The 24,650-nt window shown below is 42.7% G+C and overlaps 1 protein-coding gene across 1 annotated transcript in view; it reads right to left on the bottom strand.

Annotated features, from left to right (window-relative positions):
• Positions 1 to 24,650, bottom strand: part of CCDC148 (coiled-coil domain containing 148) — a 420,305-nt gene that overhangs the window by 9,473 nt on the left and 386,182 nt on the right. The window contains exons 13-14 of the mRNA XM_073634118.1: positions 19,810 to 19,927; positions 12,835 to 12,975 (exon numbers count right to left, since the gene is read on the bottom strand). Of these exons, the coding sequence (XP_073490219.1) occupies positions 12,835 to 12,975; positions 19,810 to 19,927 (259 nt within the window). The remainder of the gene's footprint in view (positions 1 to 12,834; positions 12,976 to 19,809; positions 19,928 to 24,650) is intronic.

The following is a 24,650-nucleotide window of genomic DNA, read 5'->3' as shown; positions in this document are numbered from 1 at the left end:
TAGATTCTGTGTAAGGAGAGGACACTGAGCAGCTGTTTTCACATCTGGACACTGGAGCACTAGTGTGGGACCCCAGAACACCCTTTTTATTAGGGGGGCCACACAGGTGCTCCAGTGTATACTATAGGGGGGTCTCCATCTGTGAAGCTTGTACTAAACAGGTAAAGTATTGCAGCTTGACAAAGGACACTAAAAAAGCTACATCTTGGAACTCGGCTAAAATAGACAATTGTACCCCACTTCCAAGCAATGTTTCATCTTTAGAGTTCTGCCATCAAATATCTGTGTGCTAATTATACCATTTTTGTTTTACATAGGGGAGAAAAGACTCGGAGGACACCCCTCATCCGAGGAGACCAGAGCCCCCCCCCCCTCTGGAAGAAGGGGAAATCCCCCCAACACAAGCTGAGCAGGAGGAAGAAGAAGACGTGGTGGAACTAGTCACCACAACAGGTGAGTGTCTGCGACCACAGGCTCAGATAAGAGATGGATGGCGGCATTTTTTTTAGACCTAATTTATTTTGGGTTTCCTTTCTTTTTAGGTGATCGTGAGGTTGTGGATGAAGATCCTTTCACATCCGAAAGTGCCCAGATCGTGATCGGGGAGATCATGGGGTGTAATTTACAATTGGAAAACATCAAGCAAAACATCAATGATGTTATTCCAAAATATAAAAACATCATTGATGTTTTGGGGTGAGTTTAAAGCCCCTCAAAATCACTTTCTTCTTTTGTCTGCTACAATGTGCGAAATTTTTTTGTGATTTTTCCCAAAGCCAAATTTGGAGGATGCACACAGTGTGCCAACATGTGCTATCTGCCATCACGGGAGATCAATGGACGCGTTTTGGGGGTGCAACCCCTTCCTCAATAATAAAGTAACGGTGAGGAAGGGCTTTCTCCCCCAAAACACATCCCTTGATCCCCCCTGATGGCAGATAGCACATGTTGACATTGGGAAATTTGTGTGCATCTTCCAAATTTGGCTTTTCCAGGGGTGATTTCCCCCCATCTGAACGCAATATCAAACACAGTTCCTAAATACTCATGTCTGATATTGCCTTCAAGTTCTACCAAATGTGAACTTTGTAAGATCAAGATTTGTGTCTTTCTTGTGGGTTTTACACAGGCCTGTTTTCTATAAAATGCACATTTTGATTTTGGATAATGACACCACAAAAATTGGTATACAACAAACATGTTGGTTTGTCAGAAAAACCTTTGGTAAATGTACATGTGATTGTGCAGGTATTAAAAAGATTCTTCATCAAGAATGTGTGGATTATTGTCTCAACGCTACAACACTTTTGGGGTGATGTAATTGTTGTTTGATGAGAAAATGGGGGTAATTTCCTAAGGGCAAATCCACTTTGCACTACAAGTGCAGTTTCAGTGCAGTTGCAAGTGCACTTGTAGTGAAAAGTGTCTTTGCATTTAGTAAATAACAGCCAACAGTGCTTTGTATAAGGTTACACAATCACGACATTTTCTGCACTCCACACATTTCTGTCAGGGTCAGCTAAAACAAACACAAGCAGTAAATGTCCACAAAGAAGAGCCTGGGGGGAGATGCCTGTCGAGAACTTGAGGTCCTGCAGGCTTCTCCCTGTCGCCAAATACCGCAGGGTAGCGACGAGCCTCTGCTCCGGAGTGATGGCTTGCCTCATGCAGGTATCCTGCCTGCTGATATAGGGGGTCAGTGAAGTCAACAAACGGTGAAATACGGGGTCCGTCATCCTGAGAAAGTTCCTGAAATCATCAGGATTATTCTCACGGATCTCACGGAGCAAAGGCATATGAGAGAACTGGTCACGCTGAAGCAACCAATTCTTGGTCCATGAACTCCTCCTCGCCCTGTTCATGGACTGGACTTGTGTCAAGGTCAGGACCCCAACACCAAGCCCCCGCACAGCACGAACTGTACGAGGAGTACGCATACGAAACATGGCTAGAAAACGGTCGGCTGCTCAGAACGAAGTAACAGAACGCACTGAAGAACAGCAAGGCCTGTGAAGAGCGACCTGAAAAACAGCAACGAGCGGACAAGATCGCACAGAAAACTCCGATACGAACTGACTGCACGCACTGAAGAGCAAATACAAACCCACAAGCACAAACTGAACGGCAGAAAACGATCTGAAAGCCACGAGTCTGAAAAAGCGCGAATCGTCTCTCACCAAACTTTTACTAACACGAGATTAGCAAAAGGAGCCCAAAGGGTGCCGCGCTTGGTTCTGAACCGGCCTTTTCTAGTCTCGTCGTACGTGGTGTACGTGACCGCGTGGTTGTCGATCGGAAATTCCGACAACTTTGTGCGACCGTGTGTAGGCAAAACAAGTTTGAGCCAACATCCGTCGGAAAAAATCCTAGGATTTTGTTGTCGGAATGTCCGAACAAAGTCCGACCGTGTGTACGGGGCATAACAGTTTTTTTTTTTTTTTAAACGAAAAAAAACTGAGGTGCTCACAAGGAGCTTTCTGTACTAATTATCAGATATTAGTACAGTGATCTCCCCTGCTGAGCTATTGTGTTATGACAGGGGGACGCCCCCCCCTAGAATACACCGGTCAGCGGTTTCAGTCATGAGAGCGCTAATTGGGTGACGATCGGTAGACCTTTTTCAGTCATGCCCCTTTGACAAAAGCCAGACTAACAGATGGCTTCTGTTGAACTGGCTGCCGTACACATGAGCCGATGCCGCCCGACTTGTTTTTATTTAAATCCTGATACAGAAGGGAGAGTAATTGTCATTAGGATTGTAAAGGTTAGTGGCAGAATCACCAGGGGAAAAATAAATGTCAGAAGGGGTTATACTGGGATGATGGCTGCAGCTGCAGACATCACCCCAGTACCATCTTTTAGAGCGGGCGGTCAACTCTTTAGAGATAACAACCGATGCAGCTAAAAGCCGCTCAGCTATTATCATAAAGCAGCAGGAGGGGACGTCCCCCCTCCCGCCACCTTCCGCCACTCTTCCCGAGCCTCTTGTCCCACCGGGAGACCCAAGCACCCAGCTGCCACTTCCGTCGGCTAGGCCGAGACCCGAACTAAGCCGCATTTTAAATAAATGACAGTATTCAGAACCACCGTTTTTGGCGATCTGAATACTTTTAAGTGCAAAGGAGGAATTTTTTTTTTTTAAAGCGCCCCCCATCCTCGCGTGCTCGCACAGCAAAGAAAATGCATGCGTAAGTCGCGTCCGCAAATGTAAACGGTGTTTAAATCCCACATGTGAGGTATCGCTGCGATCGTCAGAGTGAGAGTAATAATTCTAGCAAAAGACCTCCTCTGTAACGCTAACCTGGTAACTGTTAATTTTTTTTTAAATGTTGCCTATGGAGATTTTTAGGTAGCGTAGTTTGTCGCTATTCCACGAGTGTGTGCAATTTCAAAGCATGACATGTTAGGTATCTATTTACTCAGCACAACATCATCTTTCACATTATACAAAAAATTGGGCTAACTTTACTGTTTAGTTTTTTTGATTCACGAAAGTGTCTTTTTTCCCCAAAAAATTTGTTTGAAAGACCGCATGACATAAAATATTGCAACGATCACCATTTTATTTCCTAGGGTCTCTGCTAAAAAATATAAATGTATAATGTTTGGGGGTTTTAAGCAATTTTCTAGCAAAAAATATGGATTTTAACTTGTAAGCAACAAATGTCAGAAATGGGCTTAGGCGTGAAAGGGATATATAAGGACTAGTAAGGTGCAATATATTGCATTTTTTGGGGGGGGGGGGGGGTTAGATACACGTTAATAGGAAATAGCAATATACAATGTAGATATTGGAAGTAATCAATTTGACATTTGTGGGGATGTAACAGCAATTTTACCCTATTAGAGAAAATTGGATCTCGCTTTATAACCCTAAATAAGGTTTTTTTTAACCTTCTTCTAGATCAATGAATTTAGGGTTCTGAGTGCTAAGGTGCAAAGATCAAGGCCACACTCTAATGGTAGCAACCATTCAGTTTTATTACAAATCCATCGGCACCTGCACAATCCCCACTCTTGGCCACACTCGACTGACACGTTTCACCCAAATTGGGTTGAATTGTAGAGGTAGAGTAGGGCCTTGATCTTTGTATCTTTGGTACTTATGTGGAGTGGGATGTGTTCCTTCCAGGATCGGCACCTAGCACAGACATTGAACCGAGACAAGATACACAAAAGTTTGGAGTGATGATGTCTTCTTCTTTAGGGTTCTGAGCATATAATTGTTTGGTTTTGATGGTACTGGGTAGACATGCATAATTTTTTACTCACTATATAATGATATATAGCAATACAGAGGATTTTAAAAGCAGCTGTATTTAGGATGGGTTGCAAAAAAATATATATTTTTAGCATGTATTTATTGCTACTAATGCTCTATTTGTTGAGATGATTTCACTTTTATGAACAATCATACAACAGTATATTTGTAATGCAGTTTTATTTTTGGTACAAGTTCAAAATGTTAAGTGGTTTGGGAATGTTGTGGAGCTATTTTCTGTAGCAGCTCTGACCGCTGACAGCCCTCATGCTGGCCAATTCATCAATGCTGGTCAGGAGGTTGGAGCATCTGAACACAGATCAGCTTCTGCAGAGCTGTCAGTGGCTCAGATAAACACTATTCACAAAACAACAGAACATTTCACATTCAAAAAATAAGACTGCGTGGATAAAGGTCAGCTGCAGCAGCTGAGCAAAGCACTCGTGTCTATCAATAGTTATGAGTCCAGAAGTGTCAAACAAAGACAAGAGTACCGAGGAGACCAAATGCACATCTCTGGGTTATGATAGACATCGCACAAAAGAGTCACCAGACTTGGCGAGCTGTCAGTCAAGAAAAAAACAAAGTGATCTCAGCAGATCTGCACTCGGCAACTTATAAACTGTTTGTCAAACCTATCTTTGAAAAGGCCAGATGACTGCAGTTCATACATTCAACAATAAAATAAAAGTACAGGATTGAAACTTGAAGATGTAATCAAAAACTTAGCTAGCTTACAGAATCATATTTCAGGTGGAGATTTGGTTTAAAGAAGAATTTTGGCCTTGCTTGTTTCTGTCCCATCTGCTTCGGACTCTGAAGCTTGGTGGAAAACTGTGCTGCTCTTTAATTTTCTCCCCCTCCTCTTCTCACAGTATGTTGACTGAATTTTAATTAAAGGACATTGCTTTAGGCATACTGTACATCCTGACTGTAGACACCACAAAACCAACTGACTGTCTATGACACATCCACTTGGCTTCAGGACAATCACTGCTGCTTTGTCCTATGTGGTGCATACAAATTTCATAGAGCCAGTTTCATCTGGATGAGAAAGTTACTGCAGAGCTCTTCCTTAATGAATCATATTTCTCAGTAACTTTAGCTATAAGTATACAAGTCAATGTGTTGCTCTCTATGTGTGATTGCAGTGTTGCAGCACCCCAGTGCTGAAAGTCTATAGTGCCAACTACTAAGCCAATTTTAAAGAGTATGCATAGCCAACACTTTTATTTTTATTAATGTCTAGAAAAGTTCATTGTTAAAACTCCTCTTGTTGGAAGCTTTACTCACAGCTCTAGTTTTGGTGATATCTGCAAAATGTTCTGTCACTAGGAGATATAGACAGCGCGTATCTACCGAATAGGGATAAAGACAAAAATAAAAACTTTTTAGGGGTTCTCATCCTTCCCTACTCTATCCAAAACACACACACAGTTTATAAGACATGGAAAGGTTGCAAATTATTCCACAAATAGGTACATAAACATTCTCGGACATACAGAGAAAAAAAAAAAAACATACTGACATTTACTGTATATAAGCTTGATGAGCTAGCTGCCCTATGTGTGACAAGCTAAAAGATGCTGAAAGGTTACAGCTGTCAATATACCTCAAAGGACAACAGACGTCCCCATGATTTCCCAATATATCACCTTCAGTTTACTTATCTTCTGTTCTAATGGGTTTTAAAAATCTGTACTTTAGCTAATATTAAGAACATAAAACAGACAGTTGAGCCAAACAACTGGGTACAAGGGCATTTACCAATTTTAAAGATCCAGCTGGCTAGCACCATAGCCAAATATTGACAGGCTTTATGCATATCTTCAAAGCAGTCATTGGATAATTACATACTGTATTGATACAGGACAATAAAGGTAAAACAAACCCCCTCCACTCCACCCCCCCCCCCCCCCCAAGCAAAATTGCTAGGTGCAAACCTAAAGAAACCAAAAAATTACATTGTTTACACCTAGGCAATGTTAATGTCATTCAGTCTGGGAAGCATGGGAATCCCAAATATTGTGAGAATGCACCCCATGATCTGTTGCCTTTTGCACTATCCTTTGTTGTCTCCTGCACTATCCTTTGTTGTCTCCTGCACTATCCTTTGTTGTCTCCTACACTATCCTTTGTTGTCTCCTGCACTATCCTTTGTTGTCTCCTGCACTATCCTTTGTTGTCTCCTGCACTATCCTTTGTTGCCTCCTGCACTATCCTTTGTTGCCTACTGCATTATGATTTTTTTCCTCCTGCGCAATGCAATGATCACGAGTAGGGTACAAGGGTAGTGAGCATCAGCACAGTAGCAGCAAGAGTGTTATTACTTGTAAGTTCAGCAAGGATGGTCATCTGCATTGGTGCCAGATGGAGCCATGCATGTTGGTCCAATGGTGACAAAGGGGTTGTGTGCAACAAACGAGCAAAAGAAATACTGGAAATCATGTAGAAAGAGCCTCAGGTCCTGTCTGCTTGCTGCATAAAAGAACATAGTATTTCGTAGATACCCGTTTATATATTATATATTTTTACATTTTATTTTTAGTCCCAACCATAAAAAATAAAGAATATATTTAAAAAATGATTACACTTTTCCTGTGTACACACTAATGTAGTGACAATTAGACTGCCATCAATGATCTACTCTGTAAAATGTTATTTTACAGTCACTGACTCACAACAATTGTGCACGTTGTTAAGGTGGGAGTAAGGTCCGAAGTCTGTTTCGGTGGACTTGGTTGGTCAGTAGCCTAAAGTACTTAAAGCTGAAGCTAAGTCAAAAATGGTTATTTCCCTTATAGCTGCAGCCACATAACTTTCCTGTAATGAAGTATGTCCTAGTTGTAAAGGATACTGCTTTGTGTAGAAATCTTGTCTGCAGGGTGCTCAGTCCTCTTCCTGGCCCTGACCTTCCAGCACAATGGGGGTTAATAGTTTTGGCTCTTCGGGCTGAACTGTATTCAATTGGCCCAAGGTGAACCTGCCCCCCTCCTCCCCTCTAATCCATGGTTTACACTGAATGTCTCTGAATGGGGAGAGAATCCTGTCATTCATCCTACTTTCCTCCTTTTTCCACCACAGGCTTTTCTCAATGGATGACGGGGAGGAGGGGATTGGTCTCTGTTGGACTGTCTTGAAAACTTGAATTACATGTGAAGTGACTGCAGCTATGGGGGGGGGGGTTATTTTTTTGACCAAGCTTTAGCTTGTAGGATCAGCATGACAGCCCAGCAACTATCATTTTAAGAATGATAGATTAGCAACATTTCTTTATTGAAAGGCCTCCTGCTAAATCGTTTAAAATGTAAAACAGCAACCAATGGAATCCCATGCCTTTAAGAGCCAGGTACAAAAATAAAAACCTGTGTGTGACCTCAGCAAGGCAGAACTGATCTTAACCATGAAATAAAACTTGGCTCCCATGAAGCAATGGGGGTTTTCGCTGTTCTGACACTGTACTGCAATCATCTACTGAATGGAGAGGAAACAGATACAACTATTTCTATTGTGTCTGATCCTGTAGTGTAGGGCCACCAAAATGCTCTCTAATTGTAAGGATAGGAGATAGAAGAGTTCAGGTTGTACTTACTATGAACGCTTAACTTCAAAATACGTGATCAACAAAAAATCCTACTTCATGCAGATATAAAAGACAAAACATTAAATCAGCTCTAAATGTAAGCCTATATTATTATTTGTCATTTTTTCTAATGTAACCATTGTAAGTTCTGGTTTTGTACTTATTATTAGTCTTTTGCAATCCCTTATACATTAGCAATTAAATGGGGAGAAGCAAGGGCAGCATTGCAGGACAATCAGGTGGGCTGCATGGATTTGTGCTGATAAGAAACATGCTTAGGATGTGGAGTGAGCAGAAGGACAATCTCATCATTCTGCTGCTGCTCTTTCAATCAGCAGGCTAGGAGTGGAGAGAGGACACCACTGTATTCCTTCTACAGTTTGTATCTGTTATAGAGAAAGTGGTGTCATCCACATGGCTGTGTAAAACTCAGAAATGAATGAACAGAAATTCAAAAGTAAAACATCCAGCATACAGCATGTGTATTACATCTGTGTATTTAGATGTTTGCCTGGGCGTCAGCTTTAACTGTAGTTCTGGGTGGATAAAATGGTTGATTATATATTACACTGGGCTTCTGCAATTTTACCGTATATCAGAATCATCAATTGACCTGCCACAATCTTTATAAAACACGCTCATCAGTCTCAAACATTGATTTATCCTAAAACTCCTGTCAAAGCCATTCCATCTTTTGCATACTTAAGTAGAAAATTTAAACTGAGGTAAAAAAAACTGTGTTAACCATCTAAATACCAATGTACGTCTTTCAACGGTGGCTAGGTGGCCTTTAACCTACCCAAAGCCAATTTATGAACAGCACTGGATAAATAGACATCGGGCAACCGATACCCCAGGTGATCCACCTAGCTAATCTGAGGGGCTGTGTACCATGTTATCTCTGTGATCAGTCATCACAGCGATACTAGTCCCCTTGCCAGAACACAATAGCTAAGCTGGGAGATCGCTGTACCAACATTGGACAGTTAGTACCACAAGCTCCTCCCGAGAGCTTCAGGTTTTTTTTTGTTCAGCCTGCTGAGTTGAACAAAAAAAAACTGATAGTGTGTACCAGGCATTATTGTCATCAGGCAACCTATTTTTGTGAGAAGGACTAATCTGTTTGTTATCTGTTGGTAAACCAGTTCTGTTACTTCCCCAATGTAGGCAATACTTAATTCATCATGTCTTCACCACTGGAAGCATGCAGGGTCTAGCACTGGGTGCTGCACTGCTTATCCCCACCCACCACTGCCTGTCAGATCAATTGAAGTTCAAATAATTCAAAATAAACTTAGATTTAACATTATGATCCTTTAGCATGACAAAGGAGTTTTCGGCTCTCCTGTCACCACCCATGCAGCTGCCCACACAGCCAGCTTTACAAAGCCCTATACAGTGGACGCGCAACTGCCTGGTTCAATTTTGTCCCACTCTCCATCTCCAGCCTCCCCCAGTCAGGTCAGTTGCTCTGTTAGTCAGCCCTGTACTTACAGATGAAGAGGGCTGACTGTATTGGCGCTATATGTTTTATGTCCCATCATATACTGCAGTTATGACAGCGGTGTTCTCTGCTCATCACCAGCTGTCTACGCAATAAACTCCAATGAGCTAGGGCTAGGTGAGTGGCGACAGGGGAACATAGAACTCCCCTTCATAGCTGCAGGTTGTGCTTCACAAGAAGCCACCTGTTCAAACCACCTATACGGCCAGCTTCACAAAGCTCTGATCTGGCACTCTGTATGGGCACTGTGAAGCTGGCCATATGAGTGGCTTGTTTGAGTGGCTTCTTGTGAAGAAAGATGTGCTAGGATAATAAACTGTCCTGTTTGAAGGAAAACATGCTGGGACATAAAACAGGCGCTGAAAGACTATAGTTTAGACACAAAACATATTGCCAAGACAGTTCCTCTGTAAAGCTGGCCATAGATGGTTAGAATTTCTAACAAAAATTCTTAGGAAAAGTCGTACAAAAATTCTCAGAACATTCGAAAGCCGTTCAAAAGATTTTATTTACTTTTAACATTTGATTTTCGAATGTTTGGACTTTACCAAACGAAAACCACATACACTGTTAGAAATTCATTTGTTGGAGAAAAAAATTCTATCCTACTCCTTAAAATTTTCTTGTCCCTCCCAACTTTTATGTGGCATAGCGGATCTGCGTCGCTTGGATTATCCCACAGCTAAATTGAGAGATCAATTGATTCTCTTTGACTGCATATGGGAAAACTGGGATAATTTATCCTTTTTTTTTCTTCAATCCATGTTTATTATTCTACACCTATGATGTATACTATGTACCTATTTTCTTATACAATGGCTTCATGTAATGCTCTATTTATTACTGACTACGATATTGTAGCTATATTTTTCTTTGACTAATGACAATTGCATTAGGTTATATTTCATGTACTATAGTGCATATGGCTTTGTACCTTCTAACAACCTTTACTTGCCTCTTTCTCTCTATATATATCTTTTTTTTTAATTCTGTACATTATCTTTAGTACATTGTGCACTTACTAAGTTGCCTTGTATCGTTTTGAAAAAAACAATAAAAACGAATATTAAAAAATAAAAATTGTCGACACTGTGCTCAAAAATGAACATCAATTTGACCCACTAACGATTAGAAAAATAAACTTTCTCAGAACCTTCTTTTCCTAAGATTTTCATTAAAAATTCTACTCATCTATGGCCAGCTTAAAGTGAAACTTCACTTTCTCAATCTCAATCTCAATCAACATTGAATATTTTGAATCCTCATGCTGCTAGCATTAGTCTATAGATAGGAAAGTATATCATATTTACTTGTTTTAAACTGTTTTTACTTTTCTTCAGTTAGGTTCCATGCCTAGGCAAATAATTATGCCATACATCCCAGGAGTCTTCAGGAGGGGTTTTCTCAGCTAAGCCCACCCTCCTGCCTGCATGTATGAGCTAAAGGCAGATGGATTTTAGGAAGTAAATTCTACATGAATCATCTGCCCTTACTCAAGATGGCCATGGCCAGAAATGCTAGGGGAGTGTTTTTCTAAGTGATTTTTCAGATAAATGGGGAAGTTTGCTTTGAATATAAAAAAATAATTAAATAGCGCTTTTGGTTTGTGGTGCTCAGATACAGTGTAGTTCCGCTTTATAGTGATATTAAAAGTCTTGTTTTTTTTGTTTTTTTTGTAAATAACAAACATGTTATATTTACCTGCTCTGTGCAGTGACCCAGGCAGACTCGCTCCCAAGGTGCGGCTCTGCGTGTCCATTTACACACAGAGCCGAGGCTCGGCCCCGCTCCGCCCCTCCCTCTCCCTATTGGCCTAATGGCTCCCACTGCTGCCTTAGCCAATGAAGAATGAGAGTTCCTGGAAAGCCGAGGCTTTTGTACCAATCGATGGATCAAGATGGGGTTCAGGTACGTTTTAGGGGGGCACACAGAAGGTTTTTTTTACCTTCATGAGCCTTTAGAACCACTTTAAAGTGGAGTTCCACCTAAAAGTGGAACCTCCGCTTATCTGCTTTTTCCCCCCTTCCAGTGCCACATTTGGTGCTTTTCAAGGGGAACGGGTAACTATTTTTGACAGGTACCCTTCCCCACTTCCGGGAGACTGCGCCGCAGCACCGTCCCTCTGATTATCGGGGGCATGGAAGCTAAAGGGGGAGGCAAAGAAACTAACTAGGCTGCTGCTCTAATAAACAAGTCTGCCCTTTGGGTCCAGTGGCTTCTACTCTGCAGAGCTGAGTTAAGCTGCTTGAGCAGGTGATGCTTTCCTATCTTAGTCAGTGCTGCCAGCTCCCTGAGTTCCAGACAACAGGAACAATGTTATACACTGGAGCATAGTAGAATGGAGGAGGGAAGATCTTTTGTTCAGTAAGAGGCATACATACAGGAAGCTACATAGTGTGTCCTGCAAACCCCTCCATCCCAGACTACTGTTGTGTGATTTCTACTTGAAATCCTGTAATGAGGTGTTGGAAGGCAACATGGTTTAATATCATATTTCTGGTATTTCATTCCCTGGTTGATACAGGCAAATGGCCCCAAGTTGGAATGTAACCAGTTACACAGCAGAGCTTTGTAGCATATCAGAATCTGCATCTGAAAGCTAGCAAGGCTGTAACAAGAGCTTGACTCCGGGCCAACTAGTATGATAATATACTGCAAGCAATCTTTAAAGAGAGCCATGGCTGCCAGGATGATTGATGATGGTGGGTGACAAAGATCAAAGGATCAACAGGCACCTAGAGATGATACATGGACAATGCTGCCCCTAGAGGACAATACAGCAGGACAGACAGTAATATAATATATTAAAAGGACTACCTCTTGGCAATATCTCATTGGACAGGAGGCTAGTGGGGGTGGTTACAAATGGGTCTGAATGAATTTGTAAAAAGGGTACACAGGAGAGAATTCGTCCCTTTTAGCTCTTGGCTTGTGCCTGAGCCGCATGGCTCTCTCCACCATTTTGAGCCTCATGGCTATCTCTCTATTGCCATACTGAGCCCAAGCCACTAAACAATATCTCGAGGAAAGCATTGTGATAAGTATCTTTGATGTTCTTTTGTCATAAACTTTGTATAATTCTCTATAGTATTTTCATGTTAGCGTTTTCCTATTTCCTTGGGAAATAAATAAGACTTTGTTTTATTAAGCAGTGTGCTTGGTTTCATAGCTAAACTTATATCACTGTGCTTATCAGAGTTTTAATAGACTAGCTGACTAGGGGAATAGACAAGTTAATACATAGGTGCAATAGATAGAGGGAATCCGTAACCACCGTTGAAAAATATTTATTTGCACCAATTACTTCATGAGGTCACAGGGATTTTGGGCTACAATATCTCCAACAGCAGCAAGGCAAGAAGAACATTATTTTTGATTCAGTACATGGGGTTTAGGAGAGAGGTGTAGTATAATTTTTATTATTGTTGTCTGGAGTTTGCCTTTAACAGGGAACCATTGATGCAGTGATGGGAATATCACACCTACCTGCTGCTCAGTGTATGTATGTAACTCAAAAAGAGGTTTTTGAAGAACGACTTCCTCTTCTGTCCCAATACCCATTTTAGCTTTCCAGGCTTTCGTGTCACTCATCATTCGGACAGGATCAAATTCTGCTATCACAGCAACCTGCAAGAACATAAAAAGACAGCACACTGATAGAAGGATGACCCATAAATGATCAAGACAAATGAATAAAATGTATGACCACTGAGAATCCAGAGAGTCTATCTGCTAGGAGCTAGAGACATCGCTGCAAAATGATGCCCAGCAAGATTGAATTATGAAAACTTTGGAAAATGAGGAACCAGTAAGATGACTTTAAAACAAGAAATAAGGAATAAATAGGGAAGGGCAAGTCTAGTGCTGAATAGTGGCTATTGCAGCTGGTTTGACCAGTACATGTGTACCCCGTCTGTTCAACATACTGTTGAACGGTCCTGCTGGGAAACCAGCATTCAATGGAGTGGGAGGTGGGAGTCTCTGCTGTCAGAACACAATAGTGTGGCAGGGGAGATCCCTGCATCCAAGTCACTTGTGTAGATGCAGGGATTTCTGTTTTATTCGTTCAACCTGAAAAAAACTGTCTGTGTATGCTCCACTTAACTAAAACACCTGCAAGTAGGGAATGTGGTGTAAGAAATAAGTGTTCTGCCACTGCTCATCTCTCCTGTATTATTATTTGTATACAGGATTTACATAGCGCCAACAGATTATGCAGCACTTTACAATATAAAGGGGGACAATACAATTTTAATGCAATTCCATACAGAAAGAATAGGAGGGTCCTGCTTATGGAGCTTACAATCCAAAGGGAGGGGGAGTTGGTACAAATGGTAGAAGCTGCAGGGGATGATCTGATGGAGGTGACTCAAATACAGTTCTTAGGTGGAGGTGGAGTAGGCTTGATTTACACTTTACATGTTTACATTTTTATCTTGTTTTAATTCTGTAGCCTTTCCTATCCTTTATTTTAACCTGACAATCCTGTCAGTTTTAGGCCTGCATGGGTATGTGCCAGGGGCGGACTGACCAGTCGGTCCATTCGGACATGGACCGAGGGCCCGGCCGCTAAAGGGGGCCCGCCAGTGCCACCTGCTGGACCCTTTAGGGCTGGTGATGACTTTCCAGTTAATTTATGCATATTAAAATCGAGAGATTTCGAAATCATACCCCCGCTACTACTAAGAGGGGTTGTAATGACATTTTCCTGGGCCCCATCATGTCTACAGAGGGGCCCAGAAGGTGAGCGCAGCAGTCGTCGGACTATTTCTCCTTTTTCGGGTGCATGCAGAAAAAGCCGCCCCACACATTGCTCTGCTAGTTAATTAGTCCCGGCTGCCACTGCCCACTGCCTTCCCTGGCAGAGTGATACGACGAGGCTCCGCCTTCCATTTTCAGGTGCCGACTGCCAAGACTGAGGTGAGGCGACAGGTGGCTCAGTGGATGAGAAGGAGCAAGAACCTGGGGGACAGCGAGGCTGCACCTGCACTGCAGAGTGAGTGGAGAACAGAGATAGAATCCTCACTGTCTCACTTGGGCTTACACACAGCATAGCAGCAGGTCATGATTATAAGCATTATGATACTCAGGCAGGCAGCACAGTCAGCATGTGTTCTGTCACGGATCTGTCACAGTGTGTCATATTGTTGTTTGGTGCTGACTTTGTTATGCCTGTACTGGGTTAAAGTTTGTAATATACAATACAGGCATAAATTAACAAAGTCAGCACCCAAAAGCCATGTGACACTGTGACAGATCCATGACAGAACACATGCTGACTGTGCTGCCTGCGCAATTTTCATAATGCTGATAATCATAAGATGCAATGTGATGTTACTTTACACTTGCGTTTGGGGGGGCAGTAAACATGTGCCCCCCAACCACCCCCCTTAACCACTTCCTGTCCAGCAACATACTGGTACATTGCTTGATTGGAAGGGTGATATCTTGGTCATCGCTGCAGCAATGATCAAGATATCATTTTTTAGCCCCAACAAGTCTGCACAAAGTAAAAGTAATCCTAGTGGCTAAGAAACCCCTGGATTATTTTACAGGCAGTGGAAGGGGGTTCCACCACCGTCCCGCCATCACCTTTACTGGGCTCTCCCATGCCATCAGGGGTCCCTTTAAGGATGTGAGCAGCAACATCCAGTTCCTGGGACACAGTATGCTGGTGAGGCTGCATGGAGGGGGCACTCTGGTGAGGCTGCATGGAGTGGCCACTCTAGTGAGGGGGCACTCTGGTGAGGCTGCAAGGAGGGGGCACTCCGGTGAGGCTGCAAAGAGGGGGCACACTGGTGAGGCTGCAAAGAGGGGGCACTCTGGTGAGGCTGCAAAGAGGGGGCACTCTGGTGAGGCTGCAAAGAGGGGGCACTCTGGTGAGGCTGCAAAGAGGGGGCACTCTGGTGAGGCTGCATTGAGGGGCACACTGGTTAAGCTGTATTGAGGGGCACTGGTGAGGCTGCATTGAGGGGCACTGTTGAGGCTGCATTGAGGGGCACTGGTGAGGCTGCATTAAGGGGCACTGGTGAGGCTGCATTAAGGGGCACTGATAAGGCTGCATTGATGGGCACTGATCAGGCTGCATTCATGGGCACTGGTGAAGCTGCATTCATGGGCACTGGTGAGGCTGCACTGATTTTGCACTGCTGAGGCTACGCTGATTGGCACTGATGAGGCTGCATTGAGAGGCACTGGAGAGGCTGCATTGATGGGTACTAGTGAGGGTTTTTTTTAACATAGACACTCAAATGGGCACAGAGAGGACCTGCACGTGCAGGCAACGTCATTATGTGTTGCTACTGCAAACCTTCTAGATTTACCGTCCCGGATAGGGGAAAGGTCACCACTTCCCTCCAAGCACCTCCCTCACCTTGGCAAACAGTGCCCAAAATGGTGGAAGAGGAGAGGACACACCAGCCAGGGTGCCAGCCAGCCACCTACCCACAGCAGCGCCAGGGTGCTTGCCACCCAACCACCCACGGTGACCCACCCACAGCAAGGCCAGGGTGCCAGCCACCCACTCATGGTGACCCACCCACAGCAGGGCCAGGGTGCCAGCTAGCCACCCACGGTGACCCAACCAAACCAGGGAGCCAGCCAACCACAGAGGACATGGGAACCAGCTAGCCACAGAGGATGCGGGAACCAGCCACAGCTACAGTACCTATAGTTAGGTAAGAGGAGCTTTACACAGTGCCAATTTTATTTCTACTTTGTGAGAGGTTGGGGCAGGGGTGAGAGTCATGGCACAAGGAGGGGGTCCTGTGAGGACCAGCGTGAATTAAGGTGTTCACTGTACACTCTGTTAGAAAGAGGCCCCCCTCCAGGTCCCATTATACTCCTTTGTAGTCTCTAATAGGTCCTGGAGGGGGGTCTCTCTCTCTAACAGAGACTCTCTAATGGACACTGTTAGAGAGAGACCCCCCTCCAGGTCCCATTAAAAAAAAGGCAGAAGTTGTACTTTGTGCAAAATGTAGGGGCGAGGTCAGATGCGGGCCATGCGTGGGGTTAGGGGGTGGGTCATGGGCGGGGCCTGACAGGGGGCCCTTGCTTTATTTGGTCCATGGGCCCTAAGTGTTGTCAGTCCGCCCTGGTATGTGCTGCCCTAGGGTGACAACATTGCCCAAATGGCTCCCTTAGCTGAATCAATGTTGTCACCCTAGGAATGAAGCTGAAGTGTCGATGTACAGGTTGAAGTGTGTCAAAGGAGGGACCTTTATTTTCAGCACTGCCTACCACCAGTGATTGACAGTGACTTATGATGGGTTTACTTCCTCTTTGTTTCCCTGCAAAGGTAAAGCATAATGGGCTACTATGCATCGCATATTTGTAGGGTATATTGGTGTCATTACTGATGTTGCAGCTGCTTCAGCCGCTCATGCACAAAGCAGAAATGGAGCAGAGTGGCATGGTCCCATGCATGGTGCTCTGAATTCTCTTATTTTTAAACGTACGTTTAACATTATATTTACGGTAAATACATAAACAGATACTTATAATTGGGTCATATCCATGGCTTACAGGTATTTAAAAAAAGTTCAAGGGTTTCTGTGATTTTAAATTATAAATGAATGGATTCTTAATGCAATGCTGCCTGGACTTCAGACAACTCAATACCAAAATGTCGCATATAAATATTTAGTTATCTCAGGACTAAAGAATAAGAGTTTGAAAAGTTGTACACAGCAATTAGTTGCAAGGACACCTTCAATCAATGAACAATGGGTTATATTTAGACCTAAAGAAGCCCCACCTGAATAAGAAGTATCTCCTTTTAAACTGAACTGTCTGTTTACAAGGCAATATTTGTAATTGGTAAAGCCAAGGTCTATATGTTTAGCACAGCAAGAAAACAATACTTTCTGCCTGTTCGGTTGCTTTCATTGTGTGCTGTAGATAAAACTGCTAACTAGCTGAGAAAGGTACAAAATAAATAATGAACAGAGTGAACTGCCTGAGCAACATAGATGGATTGAAATTCATCCAGTTCAGAAGGGACCTGACGAATTTCGATCCATCTATGGACGTTCCCATTCCAGAGGAGTAGATCTAATGATCGATTCCTCTCGAACAGGACTACTGGCACATTTTCGTTCGATCAGCACCTGCAGCCAATCAACTGCAGCTCTGATCAGTGTATTCTGACAGTGGAGGAGTCCCAGCTGTCAGAATACAATAGTGCAGTGGGGAGAATTCCTCCTTCCACATCAATTGTGTGGATGAGGGAATCTGTTCAGTTTCTTTGGATCAGTCCACTGTAGGATCGAAAAAAAGCGAAATCATTTATGGCCAACTTTAATCATCCTTTAATGATATTTGAGGTGCACATAATTCTTGGCAAGTTTTCTCATAATAATAAGTTTTCTCATAATAATTCTCATCACTTGCTGTGGCCACTCTGTGACGCTGGCTCTGTTTTTACATAGCTACATAGTTAGTAAGGTTGAATAAAGACACCAGTCCATCCAGTTCAACCTGAGTGTCTACAACAGGTACCCATATAGCGCTGTCAATTTACGCAGCGCTCCACACATACATCGCACCCTCACATCAGTCCCTACCCTCAAGGAGCCCACAATCCAAGGTCCCCAACACACATTCATATACTGGGGCCATTTATTTTGTACAGAAGCCAATTAACCAATTAAGCCAATTAACCTACCAGCATGTCTTTGGAGTGTGGGAGGAAACCGGAGTACCCGGAGGAAACCCACACAGGCACAGGGAGAACATGCAAACTCCACTGTGCCGTTGTAGATGATAGTAAACTGGCTGTCATGCCAATGCTATGCTTTCAATACATTCTAAGTCACTGATACAGGACAAGCATGTATCAAGGGAGTCTAGAGCTAAGTCAGAATTCCTAATATGCATACTTCTTTCAGGTCAGAGAATTAAAGTGTCACTAACAGCTAAATATTTTTTTTCAGTTTTGGATAGAGTGGAGAGGGATTAGAGCACCTGCCCCAGTTTGTATTGCTGTCTGTGCCCTCGTTAGGGAGATTCACCCTCTCTATTTGTCCTGTTTACCGTTATCATCGAAAGTGAAAGTAAAAGAAAAACCCAAATTTTGGGTTGACATCGGCACAGAGGGGAAATCTTCCAATGGGGACACTAGTTCTGGTGACCCTGGTGACACACCAAGATTCTCTCCCTTTGGAGGGATTTCCTCACTTCCTGATTTGGCTATGGGAAATCTTCCCAATGGGACACAGATGGCAAAAAAATAAAAACATCTGACAAAGCTTATACCCCTCCCTTACTCTATCCAACATGAATTTTTGCCTTTAGTGACACTTTAAAGTGAACTTGTGATTTGCCCATGTTAGGTAAAGCAAAAGGTTCATGTACATGCCTCCCTCTCCAGCTGCACTTATTCACCTTGATATCTCTTGTCCTAATGGAACAATGTGATCCGCCTTTCCCCTTCAAGGAAACCTGTGGTGGGAGAAACGGGCACTCTACCATTACTAACCTCTTTCTAAAATGCTAGTCTCATGGCTGCCTCTGGCTGTCACTGACCTGTGACAAGCCTGTAACATAGGAAATCAAAACTCACTATATGCATACTTGTTCTAGGCCAGTAACTTGAAAAGAATTAGATCAGCATGACAACGAAAAACCTAGTATATTTCATTCTACAGCAGGGATATGCAATTAGCGGACCTCCAGCTGTTGCAAAACTACAAGTCCCATCATGCCTCTGCCTCTGGATGTCATGCTTGTGGCTGTCAGAGTCTTGCTATGTCTCATGGGACTTGTAGTTCTGCAACAGCTGGAGGTCCACTAATTGCATATCCCTGTACAGCAAGGATCCCTCATCTGGCCTGTGTCTTTAGAGACTGTGAGAAGAAGGGTTGCAATGGTAGCTTGTGTCATTGCTTAAAGTGTTACTAAACCCACAACCGTAAAATCAGTCTGTATATGCAGAAAAGTATGCTTGTTATACTCACTGTGGAACCTAAGCGATTAATCCTCTGCATTGTGTATAAAGACTGTTTGATCCTGTCTCTCTGATCCTCCTCTTCTTTAACTGACTCCAACCCATCTCCTGATAAAACAGAGCATTAGGAGTCAGGCTGCACATGCTCACTTTGGTGTGTATTGCTAGAGAGTTGTTGTTTTTTTTTTCTTGGGAGAGTGCATGTGATCAGCACAGGGCCAATCAGCACTGTCCAGACAGAGGATCGGGGGAGAATGAAAACTCCTCCTACAATCTTTAAACAGACACGATTCAAGTCACAAGACTGCTATATACTGCTAATGAAAAAAAGGTATGTATTAGTTTATATTTTCTAAAATAATTGCATTTCCGTGTACTGTGGGAGACCAGTTATAGTGAATGCAGGTTCTGGGTTTAGTAACACTTTAATGGTCATAGATATCCTCTATAGATGCCCTGCATAGACTCTTAGGACACAAAACACGGAGGCAAATGGGATTTCCAGATCATCTCACCTGCTGCCGCAGTGCTTCCAGCCTCCTCTGTCTCTCCATCTCAACTTGTTCATCATGAAGTGCCATTTCCTTTCTCTCTAACAGACGTTTCTCCAGTTGCTGCTGCCGATATAAAATCCTAGGAAAACACAATGTAGAGTTAATGCCATTGGCTGATGACTTCTCAAACTAAATTAGGAAAGTAATTTGAAATATTCTAATTTACTTTGAGATTTTTTCAGTCCCTCTGTAACCTCTCAAAGCCTGTGTACAGCCAAACCTTTTAGTAACAGTATAGTAAAGAGTTGAAAGGGGTTAAGGTTATTTTTTACTGCCTGCGTAACATTGACAACATTTCTCCTCACTTCCTGTCCCACAGATGCAACAGGAAGTTAGAGGAACTCTTGAGGAGAAGCCAGCTATATGCGTGTAGAATTTTATTTGAAATTTTTCATTAGAACAATCGTTTAATTATCTAATGGTTAGTGGGGTCAAATCAACGTTCATTTTTGACAGCAGTGAAAAGAGAATTCAAAGGAACAGGATGGAACATTTTTCTTGAAACACATTTCTAAGAGTACCCTGTGAACTCTAACTTACCAAAAATTCATCAATGGGAATGACTCGTACTTTTTTGGAATGTTTCAGGATGCCGGAGAGAAGAGGACAGAGGAGATACAAGTACAATGTTGGCATGAGCTATGGAATATTTTATGGTTACAGCTAACACAAATGGATCACTGGTATGTATTTCAGCATACAATACGTCTTCTCACCATTTAGGTATAGTTAGGCTGAAATGTCACTTGCTATAACATGTCACCATGATCATCATGGTGCCTACATGTGAGTTAGCTTAGTTATTCAGCATCAAGGATACTTGATTCACAATCTAAGGTTCTTTGAGATCTGGTAGCCCCCAGGGCTCTGCTTTGCAAAACCAACATGCTGCAAATCTGAGGTGCCAAATATACAGTAGCCTACTTTATGCCACTTCAGGTTTCACTTTAACACCATATGCAGTATGTCACATAGTGATAGGTCTGACATTTCTTATTAACTAAAATGGAATAACCTGAAATTCCACTTTAAATCAAACATATGGCCTTCTCAATGGTAAAAGGCTGGGAATGTGATTTGAATTGTAACTTATTACAAGAAACAAGGATGACAGTCAAAGTCATACTTTGGTCTGCCCCATCCCAGTGGTGTATTTTGGTTTTGTACTGCCCTAAGCAAGACTAAAATCACCCCCCCCCCCCCCTTAAATTTGTCACATCCCAGCCATTGTATACCGTTCTTGTCTCAGGGTCTGATGGGGAAGCTGCAGTCTTTCACAGTAAACAGCTCCAAGTGCCATATATAGAATTACTGCCCATGATCTGACATTTGTGGTGATACCTCACATGCGTGGGACAATCGCTGTTTGCGTGTGTTTGCCTTTGCACTGGAGGACAGGGGCACTTTACTTTTTTTTTATTATTATTAATACATTTTTTAGACGGTTTCTTTAATTTAAAAAAAAAAAAAGATCACTTTTATCGCTGTCACAAAGAATGTAAACATGTCCTCTTTATGGAGAGATCTGGGGTTTAAAAAACTACAAATCCCTCCTCTGCACTTAAAAGTATTCAAAACACCAAGATCAGTGTTTTTGAATGCTTTCGATTTTTAAAAACTGGCGCTGATGGGTTCTGAGTAAACCGGAAGTGATGTCATGTTACTGTTCGCAATAGCAATTGAGCAGCTTGTAAACCACTCCGATTGCTATTACAAGAGGGCCGACCGATGGCTCTAAAAAACAATACTGGGGTGATGCCCCCCCTCTAAAAAAATGCCACCCGAGGCAAACAAGACAGTAGATATGCCCCTGCCCCTTCACATTCTTGTTAACTCCCTATTGGCTATGGTGTGAATGGCAGCCTTACTAGCCAATAGACAGACAAGAAAAGCAGAGAGGGGCAGACCACAGCACAACCATGAGAGTCATGGTCCCAGTTTCCTGTAATGAACCCTATTTTCCAGTTAACAAGGCACTATTCACAAGAAGATGGTGTTTGTTCTTGTCTATGTCTTATAAGAGGGATATCCCATCACTTCCTATCCTGGTGGCGCCTTGTCAACAGGACAGGAATTGTCAGGAACCATGAATCAGACAGAGACAGAAAATGCAGTAAAAATCACACCTTTTAATATAATGGTAAAAATTGTACAAATAGTAAACGTAGTCAAAACATAGAGGTGATAAGGGCGCTCTGGTGGAGGTGGGTAGCTGGTCAGAGGGATGATAGTGATGAGATGGCACTTCTGGCAGCACTTTGGTTAGAGGAGAAGCAACTCTGAAGATATAAAAAAGGAAAAGAAAGGCGCCTCTAAGTGTAGTATGTAAAATTTAATAGAGTGCACAAAGAGTTAAAAGCACTTACAAGATTGTTGAGTGTTAAAAGACATAAAATCAGGAGTCCTCATCTGTGGCATGTGTCCATCCTCAGCACGGTGGTAGAGAGCAGTGTAGAGCCGTCCAGCAGCTGTAAAGCGTTCTCATGCATGTTGGAAAGAGGAGGCAGCAGGGAAGCCTGTATTCACTGCGGGACACACAAGGCTGATGGTGTCAGTGTAGAGAAGGGGGCGGTAACGCGTTTCGGAGCATGTGCGGCTCCTTCGTCAGACCTACGCCCACACTCCTCAAGCTGGCTTATAAATGGTGAGGGGGAGGAGCAAGGGGAGGAGTGTGGGCAGATACTAAATACACAATGATAAGGGAAGTGACAGATGTATTATGAGGACGGCCAAGACGACCGTGCACTCGCAAAATGGATTATTAACGTCAGTGCTATATACAATGAAGTCCTGAAGGAATTTGACACAGGGGTACAGGGCACAGATGGCAGTGGTTAAATTAACAATAATAAATAAATAAATATACAAACATAAGGTTGACATTGAATTAATATACAGGTGTGTTACATGGTCGGCCGGGTGTCTATATGAATGTGTTATAAAGGCAGCCGGGCGTTTGTACACATGCAAGAAATACATCTACCACACTAGAATCAAATAGTACAGTCTCTCCATCTACCTCACACCAGACTATCCCAAATTTCCATACAAGTATGTCACATACATCTCATAACCCTACCTCCAGCAATTCCACTATTCCATCCACTCCCAGCTCCAGGGGCACCATTGACTATTCCACTGTAACTGGTGCTCAACTTACTTCAGACGCAGCACTACCTGCGGTCTCTTTTTTAGGGCCCAGCCTCTTCCCCACCAGGCCGTCAAAAAGAAAATACACCGAAGAGGTTGTAGGGGACGAGGAGGAAAACATAAACCCAAGCCCACACAGCAGAAAACAACGCCTACGGTGAAGATTTTCAACTTATCTTCACACACACTCATAACGCAAGAAACTATCTTACTCACACGAGGACTAACTTTCGCACCAACTAATTTGCCTAACGCCTTCCAGTTATTCAAAGATTTGAACAAGTTTATCCGAGACCTTACCCTCAAAAGATTTTATAATATAAAAGCAGCTAAAGATGCATCTATCATTTCAATCGACACAACCTCCCCCTCTTCAGCCTATAGCAACATCCTAGACGAAAAAATAGCCTTGGATATATTAGAAGAATTATATCACGAAGGAACTGGACCGTTCCTTAACCCTGATAATCCTGAATCAGATGCCCTTTTATATACCCAACATCTAAATTGTTCTCCTGCAGTTAAACACACCAATTATCGTCCCCTGTCTAATTTTTATCCCACACAATCTAAAGGCCCATGCCTTGAAACATTTTACCGCATGGTATACTCTGAATTATTGATGATGTGCCAACAGCAACATAACCCCTATAAAAATCACAATTTAACATACCCAGAAAGATTAGCCCTCAATTTATTGAAAACCAATGAGAATGTTATCATTAAATCAGCAGATAAGGGCGGTAGCATTGTGTTGCAAAACCGGGTAGACTACATCAAAGAGGCCATTAGACTACTCGGAGACTCACAAACCTATACAAAATTGCAAGAGGACCCCCTACCTAGTTTCACTATTGATGCTACAATTTTAGTTAACCAAGCCACCAAAGATAATGTAATTACCAAAAACGAAGCTTCATTCTTGGTTAAAAAATATCATCAAACTCCGTATTTCTATCATTTACCAAAAGTACATAAAAGCACTACCAACCCCCCTGGCAGACCCATAGTTGCCTCTATGAGCAGTATTACTAGAGGTTTTTCCCAGTATGTAGACCTTTTTCTACAACCTTTTGTTTCCAATTTACAATCCCATATCAAAGATGGAATACACCTGCTTGAATTATTAGGTCCATACCAATGGGAGCCCAACTACATCTGGCTCTCACTGGATGTCCAATCATTATACACATCCATCCCCCATAATGTCGGCATGCAGGCCATACAACACTTTCTGTCAGAAGACCCATCTATTCATCCAAACCAAGCTAAATTCATTCTAGATGCCACATTCTTCTGCCTGACTCACAATTATTTCATATTTGAAGACCATTACTACCTTCAAACCCATGGCACTGCCATGGGCACCAATTTTGCACCTTCATATGCCAACTTAACTATGGGTCTTTGGGAAACGCGATACATATGGGCGAATAACCCTTTCATGGCCAAAATGATATTTTACGGTCCTTATATTGATGACATCATTATTATCTGGGATGATATTGAATCTTTTGTTTCCCATTGTAATAATAACAACATGGGCCTATCCTTTACATCTGTTCACGATAAAACACATCTAGCATTCTTAGACCTTGATCTATTTCATGATACTGGTCGCATCCATGCAAAAAATTATTGCAAACCCACTG

The sequence above is a fragment of the Aquarana catesbeiana genome, linkage group LG06, assembly GCF_042186555.1.
Source record: "Aquarana catesbeiana isolate 2022-GZ linkage group LG06, ASM4218655v1, whole genome shotgun sequence".
NCBI lineage: Eukaryota > Metazoa > Chordata > Amphibia > Anura > Ranidae > Aquarana > Aquarana catesbeiana.
This window is presented reverse-complemented; position numbering and strand designations above follow the sequence as displayed.